Source organism: Carettochelys insculpta, chromosome 6 (assembly GCF_033958435.1).
Source record: "Carettochelys insculpta isolate YL-2023 chromosome 6, ASM3395843v1, whole genome shotgun sequence".
Classification (NCBI taxonomy): domain Eukaryota; kingdom Metazoa; phylum Chordata; order Testudines; family Carettochelyidae; genus Carettochelys; species Carettochelys insculpta.
Genome location: NC_134142.1, coordinates 49,896,521 through 49,914,302, shown reverse-complemented (window position 1 = coordinate 49,914,302; position 17,782 = coordinate 49,896,521). Strand labels below are relative to the sequence as shown.

Below are 17,782 nucleotides of genomic sequence, written 5' to 3'. Positions count from 1 at the left end.
CAATAGAACTTTTCAAAACAATACTAAAAATGTGCTCTCTCTTTAAGGCAGCATTTCATGGGACATCAGGGAGGGAGGATTAAGCAACTAGTAAAGCCTTGGCTTGGCAGGCAAGAAAATAATCTCTCATGGTAGTGCCTGGACCTCACACTAACTACACAGGACTAGGTGAATCTGTCATCAATGACAGAGTGCAACAATCCTAAATAAAAGGAACACACGTGTTTGATACTGTACACTTGCTTTTGGCACTGAAATAGCTACAGAAGCAGGAAACTAAGTTACATATGCAGAACCCTGTACCCACACAGAGCCCACAGCTGAAAATCAATGAGGTGGGTACCCATGAAGCTGTTTGCAAGACGTGGGCCTCAACAAAAGGAATGGTGCCTGTCCTGACAGTCCCTATTAACCTCCAGGGTTAAGGTCAGATATAATGCTTTCCCTGAAGTCTTTCAATTGCTTTTTCTGTCAAGTCACTGTACTTGCCTCATTTCCCCAGGCTACCTATATCTCTGGTGTCCTTGTCCTCTCAGATAATGCTGGAGATTTGTATACATGCTATTACTGCAGCTTGCATGCTGCATGTTATCTGAAGGGCATCAAAAAACTCTGGATTAACCCCTTTTCATGGACAAGTCACAGAATGCTTGTGCTGAGTTCTGAACTCAATGGGTACAGTGAGTGTACAGCTCCACTGAAAGAAGCAGACAATTTTTATTTATATGCCTAAATCTGGATTTTCCGTTTTTCAAATAAAAATCTCCATGTCTGGACAATACACATAACAACTTTCAACCAAATGAGAAGCTTTTAGGACCACATTCTGGCAAGGGTGAAAAAAGAATGCTCAATCTGGAAGGGTAGTTGCCACTATGTTTTGGCCGCATAAAAGCATAACCTATGAAAAACCGCTTCACAGTTAATTTACAAGAACAAAATATCTAACTATTCCTGCAAGTTCCTAGAACACATTCACTGTTTGTCTGCAATGTTTCAGCTAAATGTTTAAGTGTCCTAATTACCCAATCTAACATTACAGTATTGTTTATGAATACCTTGCAACTCTGGCCCCAATGTAGTTATAAGTGCATTTAAACAGCGACCCAGGCTCTGGTGAACTTCAGCATATGCAGGAGGGACAGTCAACAACAACATGACAACAAGAGATAGGGTAGGTTCCACATGCACATGATACAGAGGGCCGGCTGAATCTATTACCAGTGACAGAGAGTGCAGTGCCCAAGTCTGTAAAATAAAAAAATGTAAGCATGTCACATCTAAATGTAATAAGTCTGGGCTTAAAACAAAAAATTAATATGCGGACACAATTATTACTCTGAAATGTGAAGGGGGTGGATGGAAAAAGATGCTACAGACAATTTGTTCTACATAATGTATCTGGAAACTGTGGCTCTTTACACATATTGTAAGGAAAATTCTACATTTTTTAGTGGCACATCTTGTTAACATTGTGCCATCGTTAGTACCTCAAAACCTCAGTGACTACTGATTTCTTAGATGCTGTAAATGCTGTAGTTTGCAGATATATATTCTTTTCCTCGTAGCTTCATGAGCTAGGGTGATAGAATTACATAGAGCAAGTATGAAGGCAGAATAGCTGAAGAGTATATCATTTAGCGTCACTGCTGTATGATCAAACCCATTACATGTTACTTTTGCAGTGATTCTTTGTGTATGGAAAACATTAGGTAAAGGTGACAAACTGAAGCTATTCAGTCTATTTAGAATGACGTGCATGGGATTTCATCACCCTGCAATTAAACTTCGAGGAGTTTTGATGTATACTCCTTTTTGTTAATATGTGACGAAATCATCCTTCCCAGAAGAATCTTGACAAAGGAATATTTAGCTCAGGAAGAAACAAGTGACTTCATCTTCAGAACAATTTGACCTATGCAAACAAGCTTTCAACTGACCAAGCTGTTCTCTGTAACTAGTGCAGCACACTAACTACAGAGACAAGTGACTTACTACATCATCTTTATAAAGGTGAAGTGCTAGAAAGCGAACAGCTTTGAAGACACACACACACGCACACACAAAGTAAAATATAACTGAAAACAAAAAGCAGGCACTAACTCATCAAGCAAGATTCACGTGACCATAAATCAAATTCAAAACAACAATATCAATTCAGGAATTCTGGTGACAGAATTGCAACGTAATCTCCTCTTTGGTGTTAGAAGAATTTTTACTCCCCAGAAATAATTGGTTTAATAACTGTTTCAATATTTATACAGAGGGTAGACATACTGAGTTATGTAACGAAGTACCTGTACATCAGGAGAAGTACTGTCCTGAGATAAGGTATACAAGATACCAACACAGGCATTCAGATGCTGAGTAGAGCATATTCCTCCTAAATATCTATACAGTGATCCCAGAGCCAAGGAATGTCCTGTTCTCGACACCACATCCCTCGCAGATTTTAGCCTATTAATTGCAAGGAGAAAAAAGTTGTTAGAGTAGGTGACTACAATAGTGGATCCTGATAAGTAATCTTGATACCTAATGGATTTCAGTGCTTTGGTTGTACAATAAAACTCTTTCATATCTGGAATTCTATTATCCAGAGCTCTCAAATCACTGGCATTTTAACCAAAAGTTAGTTATGTTTCTCATAAGTACAGTCTGGTGAAAGTAAATACAAATAAATACAGGAAATACAGTGTAAGTTTACAGTCTACAATACTACTGTTGTTGGTAAATGAAGTACTCTGCCCACATTTTTGTTTGTTTCTTAATATCTAATCTTATTTTTCTTTACTGTTATTCATTACTAAGTATACCTCTCTATCATCCAGAATATTTGACTATTTGGCAACCTCCCGGTCCTGGGGCTGCTTAATAAAGTAAGAGTTTACTGTAGAACGTAAACAGCAAAAGATTTGCATTATCAAAGCGAAAAAAAAAAAAAAAAAAAAAAAAAAAAAACCAACCTCCTCCCCCCTTTAAAGGTTATAAATAAATAATCCAAATAAATACTTTCAAGTCTTATAGAAATTTAAAATGAAGAAAGTCCGTTTGGTTTAAAAAAAATTTCCCCAGCTACATCTAACCATGTCATATAATAAAACACATTTTATAAATGCATGCATTTTAAACGTCTTCCCAGTACCACTACTATGAAACTAGTTAAAAACAGTTTGCCAGAAAGTTTCAGCTTATATTTCCTTATTTTTGTCAAAAATATCTCATAAATATTAAAACCACTGAAATATATAAATTATCTTCAAATATGCTGAGATTTTTGTATTTTTATACAATTGCTAAACCTTATTCATGACTGTTAATGAAAATATGTTGACAGAAAATGATCCCTATTTTGTCCTTATAAATTTAACTTTTTACAAATTTATCCTAGTGTAGATAGCGTGTATAAGGTCCTCTGTAATACCTAGGCTCTGTGGTAGGATTGATCTGGGGGAGCTGTTGACAGAATGAACACATTCTTCAAGTTTCTCCTTGCCACTGCTGTATAAATCAATATGGAATGCTTTTTCATCCATAAATGAGAGTAATAGTATGGCAGAAGCTGCACTGAAATGAATGGTGTGGCCCTGAGTCTGAAGATAGATTTCACCTACAAGTTCTCCCTCAAACACTAGAGTTACCAACCATTGAATTAGCCACTCACCTCACTTGGAACCAGAAGCATGCAATTAGGCAGCGACAGCCGCAAAGACAGCCTGCAACCGCCCCACCCTGCCACCACGCCAAATCAAAAGGTAAATAGAGTATAGTACTGTGTGAAATGTAAGCTAGTAAAAAATGAAGTTAAAAATATTTGACAAAGTTAATAACCTGTTTCAGTGCTTGCTTCATAAAATTCAACTTTTCTTCTGCTTTGCTGCAAAACTGTATTAAGTCAATACTCATCTGTAAACGCTGAATAAGCAACCATAATGCTTTTATTTAGAGTTAAAGCCAACCTCCATGCCTGAGGTGTTAATAGCTTGGGAACTTCCACTGTATTAAAAATGGTGCAGCAACCTATTTTCAAGTATTTACATTTAGATTAATAAATATCTACGAATGCCTGAGTAATTTTTTTTTTATTAACAGGCCTTTTAATTGCAAAAGAAATACAAGATATGTGCATGCATTTGCAATACTTTTGTCATACATTTAGAACTACCTGCAGTTGAATCCCAGGTAAGTTGCTTTATATGAATTAGTTTCCTTCAAAATATTGCAAATACTGAAGACATACTGAATTTACTAGCATTTGTATAAGCTTGAACAAATGAAAATGTAAAATACAAACACTTTTTAAAATGACTTACTTGTCAAAACTAACTTGGGCCAATCCAGCAGTGAAGGTGCTGTCAGCCACCACTTGTGCCAATCTGGCTAGAGAATCTGCAGCAGCACATCGCACAAGTGGGTTACTGTTTTCCAAAGCACCCATTATTAAAGCCAGTGCAGGTCTTCTAACCTCTTCGGAACCTAAACTTCCCTTGCAGCTAGCCAATCGCTAAAAATAAATTACTTAACATTTTAATAGGTATTAAAATGTAACTGGAATGCATAATAAAGAACATGTTTCCCTTTCAAATATTAAATGACTAAGCAATAAAAACATGCATACATAAACATATAATTTGGTTTTCTCTGTGAGCATGTGCTATTTAATACCCCTTAACTGTGAATCAACTCACAATATACCCTTATATTTTTGCAACTGAAAGGTAGGGTCTGAAGGGGACAATTGTATACACTGATGAGAAACATGAAATACTAAAGGAATGACGCTTCTACCAGTTCAAAAATAAAATAATTAATGAATGGGCTTTTTACCCAGAGTAGTCTACAGTGAGTAAACACTTGTAGCGGAAAACCTGGTAAAGAACATTAGAATGAAAAGCACATACAGAAAATAAAATAAACAGGTTTAAAAAAATTTAATGAGAGCTCATGCATGTGATTGAGACTGACAGAGAGGATCTGACAGAAATACTCTAGTAATGTCCGATAAAAAAAGGAATTGTCAAGCTTCCTGCAGACTGGGACCTGGCTATTTTAAAAGCCAGCTGATACTCTGCAGTTCTCCCAATATAGCCGCATTCCAGTTACATAGATCCAGGCATAAACTACCTGGTACGTTGTTTAAAGTGCTCCACAGACGAATATAAAGTATTTTCCAGAACACCATATTAAGCTCAAACCTGATAGCATTCAGACTGAAAAAGCACAACATACCTTTACAATAAAGAAATTATGTTCATTAAAAATAGGCCTGCTCTACACTAGAAAGTGAGGTCTACACCCATAAGGGGCACAGTTAAATAGACATAGCTCCTGGTACTGGCGGTATCAGGTCAATAACAAAATTGTCTGTATACTTAGCTACTGCCCCTCCTGGAGATAGGAGTCTTTCTCCCGTTAGCCTAGGTGATCTATCAACATAGCAGCATCTTCACTGAAGCATTACGGAAGCAATATTTGATGTGTAGACAAGCTCTCACTATGAAATGTAGCAAAGTCAGAAAACGATGTCCAGAATTTTGAAGCCATATCTAACTATTGCTGTAGCATCTGAGTTTAAACCACCAATCTGTTTAAGTTTGACGTTGTTTATCTTGACTAATATCAGTGGACCTGCATGGATGTAAGAGCAATTGTGGGAGAGGTCCCTAAAACTTTAACTGTAGATACAGCTAGAGAGGGAAGCATAAATTTTCACCCTCTGTAATTCTCCACAATTCTACTTTCTACTCAAGATCGCTAAGTTGCCTATCCCCATAGTATCCAAGTGCAAAATAGAGACTGCTAAAATATAATAGGCCGTTTATGATGACAGCTGCAGATTTTAAATCAGCATGTCCAGAGATGGACAATATCTCAAATCATATTTACAGATAGTAGGATCCTGGAAAGTCACACTGGAGCGAGGCATAAAGCATCCAACAGCCAAAAGGTCTGTTAGAAAGTAAAAGTGGCAACCAACTCCAGGAAAGTCTATTCTACAGTATTACAATGTTATAAAGAATTACCCATTTAGTATTTTATATTTTTTATTTTGTCTTTGTGAAGGGAAATATAATTTTGATAGAGTTTGGGTGCTACCACTTTTGATTCCTCCATAGATCTGAAGGAACTCCATTACAGAAATAGAATATATCCTTGGAATATAACAATTAATTGAGTCTGCCTACCTACTTTTAAGAGCTATGTTTGTTTAACTGTAAACATCAAGAAGGAAAAAGAACAAGCCTTCTCAAGGCTCAGACAATAATATAAAGCCACCAAACAACAAGAAAGCAAAATACACAATTTCCAGTAAACTGATAGTTGTGAAACAAAATTTTTTTTTTCAATTTAAAACAAACATAAAAAGTAGGTAATTAACTCAGTCCAGAGTATTCTGTTGTACAAATATCAATCAGAGAGGAAAGAAAAAAAAATGCATTGACAAAAAGAGAAATGCTTTTATCAAAATGCAATGCACTTTCAGGAAACCTCAGTTAAATTTTAATGGGAAAAGTAAAAAACAACTCCATGTGTACACACATATTTGGAAAGGTGAATCATCCTGGAGTTTTGGCAAGCTGTCATTTCCAAAAGAGTACCATACTATACAACTACAGTGATAAATACTCATGATGCAAGAGGGGAGACAGGTTTCAGTTAGCCTCTGAAATGCAGACAGAGTATACTGGACCAATTTTTCTTCTGACTTTTACCAGTATAACTACATGGACTTTACTTCAGTTACTCCACTTATACACAACAATCCAGAACCGTGTTTCTGCAAGTCTGCATGTGGAGGTGGGAAGGGGAATATCTGGAGGTTTTTTAAGGGACTTTTACTAGACACTTTACCATACTGGTGGTTCTTGTCAGAAAACATAACCCAAAGATAAAATCAGAGCCAAGAAAATTAGAGAGAAATCTCTAGATAACAAGGAGAAAAGAAATATGTTTTGCCTACATAAACATTTTAGACAAAAACCTTCTATACTACTCCAAAGACAGCCAGAGATGGGAAGAACGAAAGTAAGAGACACACAGAAACAAGGAAGTGGGAATACAAAAGGAAGAAAGGCAGAATAAACAAAACAGTCATATACATGCTAGGCTACTTTTTTTTACTTCAATCTTATATTTTACTTCTCTGTAAGAAGAAGGGAGATAATAAAGGAAGGCCCAACTATGATCCCCAGGGGTTTTCAGGAGACTCTTCAAACAGGTGCAGGTCTGAGAGGCTGCTGAGGATATGGGCTCTGCCAACAGTATATTTTTCATATTTGAAGACTGAGCCTCACATTAGTTGATAAATTGAAGCTCGTTACTAGAAAGGATTACAGATATGTTCCCATGGTCTGGCAATATATGCACTTAAATGGAATGATATTAAGTTTTAGCAACTAAACCAATATTTATGAAAAAGAGGAGTTTTACCTTCAGAAAACTAGACAATGCTGATATGATATTTAGTTGTACCACCTGCTGTCGTAATCCTTTTGTTTGTTTTATGGAAGACAACAATTTTTCTAACACTTGGAACCTTAAACCAAAAAAGAAAAAATGTTTTACTTTTTAAAAAAAAAAAAAAAAACTATTCAAAAACCTTTGGATTATGGAAATATATGAAAAGTCCTAAGTGACTTCCCGTAGTCTAACATGACCACACAGTGGTGGTTTCTCACCGACTAAACTATGTGCCAATTGTCTGAGGTCAGCAGAGAAGCATTTTAACTTAGATTCATATAAAATTTATTTCTTAGATAAAAGGATTATCATCCATTCTATAACATTTGTCTGTACGTTGTACAGATTGAACCTCCCTCATCTGGCACCCTTGGGACCCAATTTGTCCTGAACAAGAGAAGTTGCTGGACAAGAGGTCTCGCCCCTCTTCCCCAACATCCAGCCCTATCAGCACTCTTACCCACGGATGGTCTCTGGCCCCACTGGCCCCTCGGTGGCCAGACCCAGTGAGGGAACCGGGCAGCCAGCACAAGCCCTCGCCAAGGAGTTGGGCTACCAGCTCTAGCCCCTGGCAGGGGAGTTGTCATCAGGGACACAAGTTTGGCCTCCCCTGCACAGGGCCACCAGCCCACCTGTCACTAGGCTCCCACCAGGAAGGGCTCCCAGCCTCTGGCCCTTTTCTTTGCAAATTTCCAGGTGGAATTGCTGATTCAGTAACACCCATGGTCCTGCCAGACGATGGATGTTGCCAGACAAGAGAATTCCAAGTTTTGAGAGATGCAACCTTCACCTACTTCCAAAAAAGGAAGTATCTGGATGACACAACTTTACTTGTTTCAAGGTCTTGTACATACATAAAACAACAACATAATGCTACAGACAGGTTCAAGGAAGTGACAAAATTTGAAAGAGAGCTTTAGAGCACTACATCACCACCAAACTAAATTAAGATAAGAACTGATTTTCTAAAACAATAGTTTCCAGATTTTCTCTTATTCCTTTCCCATCCCAATTTTTCTTACAATTTACATTGCTATATCCTCCTTTATGCACAGAGTTCCCTTTTTTGCCTCTGCTTGACAGCTCTGCCCACAAGATTTTTTTTTGTTTTGTATCAGTGCGCATACTTTTACTATCCCCATGTACTTTTTTGTCCTTGCTTCTGTAAGAGGATATTTATTTATAGATTATCTTTCATTATCTCATCAGCAATGAATGATTGTTATTCAAGGGGACTGTGTGTCTGGGAATGGTATAGTTTTGGATGTATTTAGGGCACAACATTATAAGTAGTTATCTACAGCCACAAATGGAAGTCATGAGAAACAGAAAAAGGGAAAAAACAAGACAAAATAGAAAGGAGAAAAAAAAAATAAGGGAAAAAAGATAGAAGAGGCACCAAACAAAAAAGGGCAAAATATAGGAAAGTAAAGTTAGTGAAGTGAGAATAAGGAAAGAGATGATAATAAGTACACAGGAACATATTCTGAAGAACAATGTGGCAATAGCACAAGGAAGGATAGGTACAAATAAGTATTTGGGGATGGAATGAGCAGGTTAAGACATCAGATGAATCGTGAGCATGGATTCCTTCCCTCTCTCCCTTCCTTCCTTCCCAGAATGATATGTTAACTGGTACATTCCTGCTGAAGCCCAGAATATACACCAATTTCTTATACTATCTCATTTGAAAGACCATGACACAGATTGCCATCTTTCTTCTCATTTAACAATCCTGGAAACGATTCCCTTCAGATCCTTTCAACACAGCTGCCTAGTCAGCCAGAGAAGCTGCCCTACAGTGATTCAAATCTGGACTACATACGATGATACTGCAGTGTTCCCTATTTACACTAGTTAAAACAGATTCAGAACTGCTAACCCCAACTCTCTCCCTCGCCAAGAATTATAGAGTATAATCACAAGCAATCATACTCCATTTTCAGGATCAATTGTACAGTACTTTGAAAATGAAAAATAAACATGACACCATTTATCCTCAACCAAATTTTATGCATGCTAAGTAAATATTTTATTCTTGTTATACATTTATATTTAAATATATTTTTGTATTTTTATTGTAGCAAGATGGGAGAATTACTATTTTTTTCAGGAACAAAGATACTATTGAAAGTGGGGTTTCCTTTAGAAGGAACCCTGTCTACACAGCTATTTTGCATTTCAAAAGCAGCACTCTGAATGCTGCGAATGGCTGTCATTATGCAAATGAGGTGCTGAATATTCGTATCTACACCTCGTTAGCATTTTCAATCCGCTGTGTTTACATGCCCCTTCCGAAAGGGAGGGACAGTGTAGACACAGCCTTAGACTTTTTAAGCTACTTTATCTTCCTCCTTTTTTAATTGCTGTGTTAAAAATATTTTTAGCCTCTCACTGTCAAGGACAGAGGATTATATTTTACTGTGACTTCCCACCCCTTTTTCTCTCATGTTCAAGAGCCCTTATAACAAATAGTATGCACTAAAATCATCTCAGGACAAATATTTTGTTTATCTGGAAAAATAACTGTTAACATGTAGTGTTCGGTTTTAAAAGACTGCTACTAAATCTGGAAAGAAAAAAGAAGCATTAAGAATTGTTATACTAAGACATTTCATAATACTCTCCTGTTAAACAAACACGAATGGCAGTTTCATTAGCACTGTCTCATTCACATGCTATTCACTGAGTACCTTTTGCCACACCTGAAGAACTCTGTGTAAACTTAAAAGCATCTCTCTTTCAAAAGAAGCTGTTCCATTAAAAGATATTAACTTGTCTATAAAATGTAACTATTATAATGGATCTTTCTTTCCATCAATAATAATTACAGGCTGTAATATAAACTTTCAGCCATGTACATAAACTTTCAGTCCCACGTCTACCTTTTTAGTTCACGAAAATTCCTTCCATAATTCATACCATCTAGATTCAAAAACCTTTAGTCTTTATTTTCCATAAGATTTTAAACATACTGCCTCTTTAGGCTTTGTTTAACTGAGCCTGAATTTAAATAAATACTTTACCTTTGAGATTCTGCTACATGTGAAACTATAACTCCAAAGAGACGGACTCCAGCACTCACAACAGACAGTGTGGGAGGCAGAGGTTTAGGCACGGAATCACCTTCTTCAGCTTTCTCATAAATTGAGTAAGGGTCGTACTCCAGGCTTCCTCCAGCTATACTGCTACCTAAGAGGAGCTGCAAAGGCAGAAATAGGACAGGTACTCTTCCTGGCCAGGTCACAAATGACTGCTAACCCTACTGTTCACTAATTATTACACCAGTCCTGCAAATACCTGCTCTTCAATAAATCTGTGGTCAGTCTCCTGCACAAACGGGCCAAGTAAAAGAAGATCATCCTGGTGACAGAGAGGTGGAAGCAAGAATGTAGAGGCAGCCATGTGGTTATCAGTAGCAGTGAAGTCAGCCACTAGCTCCTTGAGAATAGCACAGAAGCTTCCTGTAAATATTAGGGACAAAGAAAGTAATTTTTATGCAAAATAGTGACTATTTACTTATCCTCATGCAGTTTTGCGAACAAGGCATTTGTATAGAAAAGCTGATTTACAATTAAAAATATTGTCTAAGACTCCCACTGCTGCAACTTCTTGATCAGTGTTCAGCAACCTTTATCACTCATGGCACACTTCAGCAATTTGTTATAATGTCACGGCACATCCAATGTATATAGCCCAATCACCTTCAACAAGCCAGGTGCCCTTAAGCTCCCCCATTCTAACCCAATCTTCCCCCCGCACAACTATGCACTCCAAGGTCCCCACTATAACCCAATCCCCCACCCCTCACCCCAAAGCCATGCACTTACAGCCCCCATCACCCCCCGTCTCTAACTTGGTAACAGTGACTCACCAGAGCCACTACATGCCCCTCCCACCAAGTGGTGGGGTGCATGCCCAAAGCATCAGACAGCACTCCTGGCACATGGCTCTGGAGGTACATTAAGTGCTGCTTCACCGCACACCAATGTGCCATGGCACACCAGTTGCGAAGCACTGTGATAGACTATAGCCTTCACATGGAGACCCACTGGAATTCCATGTGGGCAAACCAATCCATCCACACACAAAAATTTGCAAAAGTAGGGCAGTGTTTTACTTTTTATATAAGCCTAAACAATAAAATAGGTCTTTTTCAAGTGACTTCAAACAATTATTTTTCAATACAAGTTACTTGGCGGGCAATAGAGCAGTTAGTGAGGCTTGTGTAGACAGAAAAACGCAAATCCATGAAGAGAGACAGATTTCACCTATTAATTTTCTAGATGATAGTGCCAAGTTAAGGTCAGATACATTAGATGCCCACATATGAACTGAAATATATGAAGATTATATGTTAAAATCTTCACCCAGTATTGACTGGGAATCAAAAAATCAAGACAGACAACACAGCAATAGAGAAATGAAGAACATAGGGTAGGAGAATGGACATTAATAAGAAAGACAGTGCTAAGGCCCATGAAGTTAACAAAATGACTCAACTTCCTGGAGGTCTACATGCCTTGAACATTGTTTTTAAGAATGCTGAGGCATGGTTTGACCACACTGGATACACCAAATATAACAACTTAGTGAGTGACAAGGACCTCATAGAAGAAATGTAGGGGACTACCTTGGTTCAGATGATCATTACCTAATTAAGTTTAAACCACCTGGAAAAACAAACAAAAATATGTCTACAAGGAGGGTCCTTGATTTGAAAAAAGGAAACCTCTAAATAAATTAAAGGAATTTGTGATTGAAGTAGCCTGAAATGAAGAACTGAAGGATTTGAATGTGGATGAGTCTTGGAATTACTTTAAATCAAAGTTGCAGAAACTGTCTGACGCAAGGGGGATAAGAAGGATTGAAGATCAAGCTGGATCAGCAAGCATCTCAAACAGGTTAAGAGAAAGCAAAAAGCCTAAAAAGAATGAAAGATGGGATGAATTGGCAAGGAAAGCTACCTCTTTGAGGTCAGAAACTGGAGGGGAGGAGAAAGAACTGTCAAAACCCTGCAAAGGAAATTAAAATCAATAGTAAAATTTTCTATAGCCATATAAATGAAAAAACAAAAACAAAACAAAAAACAAGAAAAGAAAAAGTAGGACTGCTAGGCACTATGGATGGACAGAGGTTAGAGATAATCTAGGCCCAACACCTACAAGAATACTTTTGTGTCCATTTTTAACAAGCATAATGATGAGCTTCGGGGTACTGCCATGGTGGCTAATAGAAATGAGTACCTGGAAGTAGAAATTACCACATCTAACAAGAAAATTGAACTCAAACTGCTTAATGGGACCAAATCATGGTGACCAGATAATCTCCATGCAAGATAATTAAATTAATTGGCAAATTAAATTTCAAGACCAAAACCATGGATTTTTAAGAAATCCATAAACTCTGGGGTCAGAACCAATGATGGAGAATTGCTAACAAAATACCTAATTTTAAGAAAGGGGAAAAAAAGTGAGCCGGGAAAACATATGCCTGTTAGTTCGACCTCAACTGTATTCAAGATAATGGAATAAATTCTGAAAGAGAAAACCGTTAAGGACACAGAGATAAACAGTAATTATCTGTAAAATTATATAGAGTTTTACAAAAGACAGATCATGCCAGATGAACCTGTTGGCACAGAAAAGGGGAGAAATTCCAGAAGACTGGAAGAGGGCAAATACAGTGCTAATCTATAAAAAGGGAAATAAGGACAACCCAGGTAATTTAGAGACCAGTCAGCTTCACTTCTGCACCCAGAAAAATAATGGAGCAAATAATAAAGCAATCAAACTGCAAATATCTAGAAAATAAAAAGGTGAGAAACATGGCTTTATCAAGAACAAATTATGTCAAACCTAGACTGCTTTCTATGACAGGGAAACAAGCCTTGTGTATAGGAGCGAACTGGAAAATGAGGTATATCTTCATTTAGTAAAGGTTTTGATACTGTCTGGCATAACCTTTTCATAAACAAACTAGAAAAATACAACCTAGATGGAATTACTATAAGGCAGGTGTAAGACTGGTTGGAAATAACTTTTCCCACAGAGTTATCAATGGTTCACGATCATTCTGGAAACGCATCAAAAGTGGGCAAAACCTGGCAACATATTTGAAAAGATAACTAACTCATAAGACAAAGGAAATGAAGTAGGTTTCATCTACCTGAACTTTAGCAAGACATCTGATATAATTCCACATGGAAAATTATTAGTAAATTGGAGAACATCGGGAGTAATATCAGAACTGAAAGATGGATAAAGAACTGATTAACGGAAAGGCCACAATGGGTCATATTGAAAGGGAACAGGAGGCTGGAGGGAGATTACTAACAGTAAAATGGTATAGGCCTTGGGATCATTTTTATTTAACATGTTCATCCAGACACTTGGCACTAAAGTAGGTGTGTTCTAATACAAGCTGTAAATGAAATAAAACTAGGAGGTTTGCCAGTGCAAAGGAGGACCAGAATATCACACCAGAAGAATCTAAGAACCTTCAAAACCAGAGTAATAGAAATGGGATGAAATTTAATGGCGTAAAGCAAAAGATCATGCACTTAACAATTAACAAGAATTTTTGCTGTAAGCTGGGACATAGCACCTGGAGGTGACAAAGGAGAAAAACCTGGCTGATCACAGGATGACTGTGAACTGCCAATGTGACACTAATGAAATCCTAGGATGCATCAGGTGAGGTATTTCCAGCAGAGGTAAGGAAGTATTAGTACTGTTATACAAGGCATGAGTGAGACCTCATCTAGAACACCGTGTGCCATTCTAGTCTTTCATACATAATGAAAATAAATTCCAACTCGAACAGGTGCAGAAAAGGAATATTAAGATGCTCAGAGGTGTGAAAAACCTGCCTTATGAGGGGAGACTCGCACAAACCGTTTGGCTTGTATAGCCTTGTATTTCGAGAGTTTAGTGCAGAATGAACAGACTACAGCAGCAAGTAATATGATGCCATTAGGCATAAGTAATTAAACCTTTAGGGCATTCATGTTCTTCATTTTAACATATTAACATTTAGACAGATCTCTGCCTCATTGTACATAAAGCAGAATGACACAAGCTCTTCAAAGTCAGCATATTCTACGCTATTACAAGTGTCACCACTCTAAGGCTACGTCTACACTAGAAGCATCTGTTGGCAGAAGTTAGTGTTGACAGAGAAATCTCAACAAAATCTCTGTCTACAGACTGCTGCTACACACAACTTGCTCTCAAAAACAAAAGAGTAGTCATGTAGCACTTCTGTTAGTCATTAAAGTGCTACATGACTGCTGTTTTTGTTTTGATAGAATACAGATTAAGACAGCTATCTCTGTCACTATACAACTTGCTCTGTTGACAGAGAACTGCCTGACTGCACTGCCCTCTGGTGACAGAAAGCTGAATGGCAGCTCTGCAAACAGCTGCCCTGCAACAGGAAGCCCTCTCTGTCCACCGAATTTTCTATAGTTTTTGAGGGATAACACTGTCGAGGCAAAGGCGGAGTTCTGTCACGACTTTGTCAACAGAACGCTTTGTGTGTGTAGATGCTCCATGAGTTATGTCAACAGAAGGCCCCTTCCGTCAACAACACTTTCTAGTGTAGACCCAGCCTAAGAGTATCATTTGGAAGAAATTCTCTGGTGTAATAGCATAAAGCCAGACTTATGTCAGCTACAGATAAGTCAGTCAATTTACCGAGTTCAGAAACACAGTCCCTAATTATCTTAAAGAGATATTCAGCAAAGATGAAGATTTATATATGCACACACCTTGTGCCAATTACTCCAAAGGGAATTCTGTGCCAGAAAAATTAAAATTCTGCAGAATTCTGTGTATTTTATTTGCCAATACATAAATGTGAAGGCTCCTGCATGACAGTGCAGAACACAGGCCTCTGGCTACTCAGAGATGGGAAAAAAAAAAAATCACACTGCAGGCCCCAACCATAGGACAGGGATATGGTGAGACTGTGCTTGACAAGTGCAGGGACTACCCCACAAACACCGAGGGCGCTGCCTGTCCATGTCAGGTACATCAAGATAGAGAGGGACAGAGTCTTGCTCACATGTAAGCCTTAGCCCTGATCCAGATATGAAGAGACAGGATCAACCCAGCAGGATCCAAGTGTAGAGGGGCTTAGGGCACCCTCAGTCCTGTGCCCACATTTTCCTTTCCACTTTCTGTCCCAGGAGCCCAAAATAATGCACCCGAGCTACTGGAATGGACAATTTGACCACTCTGACTGCATCCCTTTGCTTCCCTGTCAGAAGTAATTTTTTTTGCCAGGAAGCAAATAAATCTGAGGAGTATATGAATTCAGGGCACATACAGTGGCACAGAATTCCCTCAGGAGCAAAAACTACTCCATACAAAACTTCCCCTCCCCATTTTAATTAAACATGCAAGTTGCCTAGTCAAACATGAAAAAATTAAGAAATTCCAACTATATGTTTTCTCATGCAACCATAATGATAAATCTCTAATTAAATGACCCCAGTGCCACTAATAAGTAATAACTGAACTTTAAGTTTTTAGAAAGCAAACTGAGGAGAAACTCTAACATGTTTAACTATACTGATACCCAGAGAGTTCATCAGCATGACTGAGACTATAGAGTAACTGGCAAAGGTAATAGACAGTAATCCTCCATGTGGACCATCCACAAGCAGAAGGCACTCACATTTGACTTTCTAACTGTTCTCCACTTGCCCCTGTACCCACACACTTATTATAAACTTCAATGAGTAATTAGCATTCTGGATAAATGCCGTATTTGTTAAAGAACTTAAATCTTCCTCTTTCAATTAGGTCGTACACTCACTCAACACATTCCTAATCAAAATACAAAGAGCCAGCACCAAGCACAGTTCTTGAGTATTTTTTTTTCAAATCACCATTATATCTTACCCTGCATTTTCATGCCCCAACCACCTGCCCACAGTCTGTCTTTTAAATAACATTATGCCAATGCAGAACAACTGAAAACTGAAAGACAGAAGAAAAGCTTGATCTACTTCAAGTTGCTCAATAAGAAAAATAGATCTGAATGAATACCTCCCATTTAACAATTGATTTAAACGACATTACATAATATGCATAAAAAGGAAGACAAGAAGTTCTGTTCCAGGCTCTCTGACAAAAACTATTGTTTTCAGACCATAAAAAATATAGAGATTAAAGAAACAAATGGAAACTATGAATTGCTACAATTTTTTCATCCTTCATGATTGTCTGAGCCATGAGAAATACAATACAATGCAAAACAAATGTAAAATATTACACAGCACTTTCAAACACAAAAAAATGATTTAACCAGAATATATTACATATTACACAATCACATTGCTTTTGGATAGCTAGTTTGTAACATTTTTATCAAGACATGTTGAACAAGCAGCATTTGTAGATAGGTATTAAAGAAAACCAATCACAAAAAGAAAAATGTCTCTTCAGTTAGCGTCTCAGTAAAATGCATTTTGCTCAACTACATAAAAATACAGTGAATTGTATTAAATACCAAAAGGCATTGAATATAAACTACCAAATCTACAAAAGCATTAGAAACAAGAGGAAGACCCGGGAGGTGGTAGGAACATTACTCAATTGGGAGCTGAAATAATAAGAGAAAATGTGGAAATGGTAGAGGTGCTTAATGACTTTGTTCTGGTTTTCACCAAGAAGGTTGGTGGTGATTGGATGTCTAACATACAATACCAACGAAAATAAGATAGAATCAGAGGCTAACACAGGAAAAGAATAAGTAAAAAATGACTTAGATATATTAGCTGTTTTAAAGTCACCAGAGTCTGATGAAATGCATCCTAGAATACTGAAGCAGCTGACTGAGGAGATATTTGATCAGTTAGCTATTACCTTGGAAAATCACGGAAAATGTAAGAAATTCCAGAAGACTGGAAAAGGACAAATAAAATGCCCATCCATAGAAAAGAACAATAAGGGCAACTCAGGGAATTAGAGAGCAGTTAGCTTAACTTCTGTACCCAGAAGGATAAGAGAGCAAATAATTAAGCAGTCAATTAGCAAACATCTGGGGATGATAATAAGGTGATAAATTACAGTCAGCATGAGTCAGTCCAGTTCTGTTCAATACCTTCAGCACTTATTTAGATAACAGAAAAGAGTATAAAGTTTGTGGATGATACCATGCTTGCAGGGATGAGATGTGATTTGGGGGACAAGATTAAAATTCAAAAGGATCTGGACAAATTGGAAAGATGGTCTAAACTAAACAAGATGAAATGGACAAATCAAGACACAAGGAATAATTCTGCTCCCCTGTGTGCTGATTAGACCTCAACTGG

The 17,782-nt window shown here is 37.6% G+C and overlaps 1 protein-coding gene across 7 annotated transcripts in view; it reads right to left on the bottom strand.

Moving 5' to 3' along the window:
• HEATR5A (HEAT repeat containing 5A) overlaps positions 1-17,782 on the bottom strand; it is a 110,698-nt gene that overhangs the window by 43,203 nt on the left and 49,713 nt on the right. For all 7 annotated transcript variants that reach the window (XM_074996887.1, XM_074996893.1, XM_074996892.1 and 4 more), the window contains 6 exons: positions 10,759-10,922; positions 10,485-10,660; positions 7,429-7,534; positions 4,311-4,501; positions 2,298-2,457; positions 1,059-1,248 (listed from right to left, as the gene is read on the bottom strand). In XM_074996887.1, coding sequence (XP_074852988.1) covers positions 1,059-1,248; positions 2,298-2,457; positions 4,311-4,501; positions 7,429-7,534; positions 10,485-10,660; positions 10,759-10,922 — 987 coding nt within the window. The remainder of the gene's footprint in view (positions 1-1,058; positions 1,249-2,297; positions 2,458-4,310; positions 4,502-7,428; positions 7,535-10,484; positions 10,661-10,758; positions 10,923-17,782) is intronic.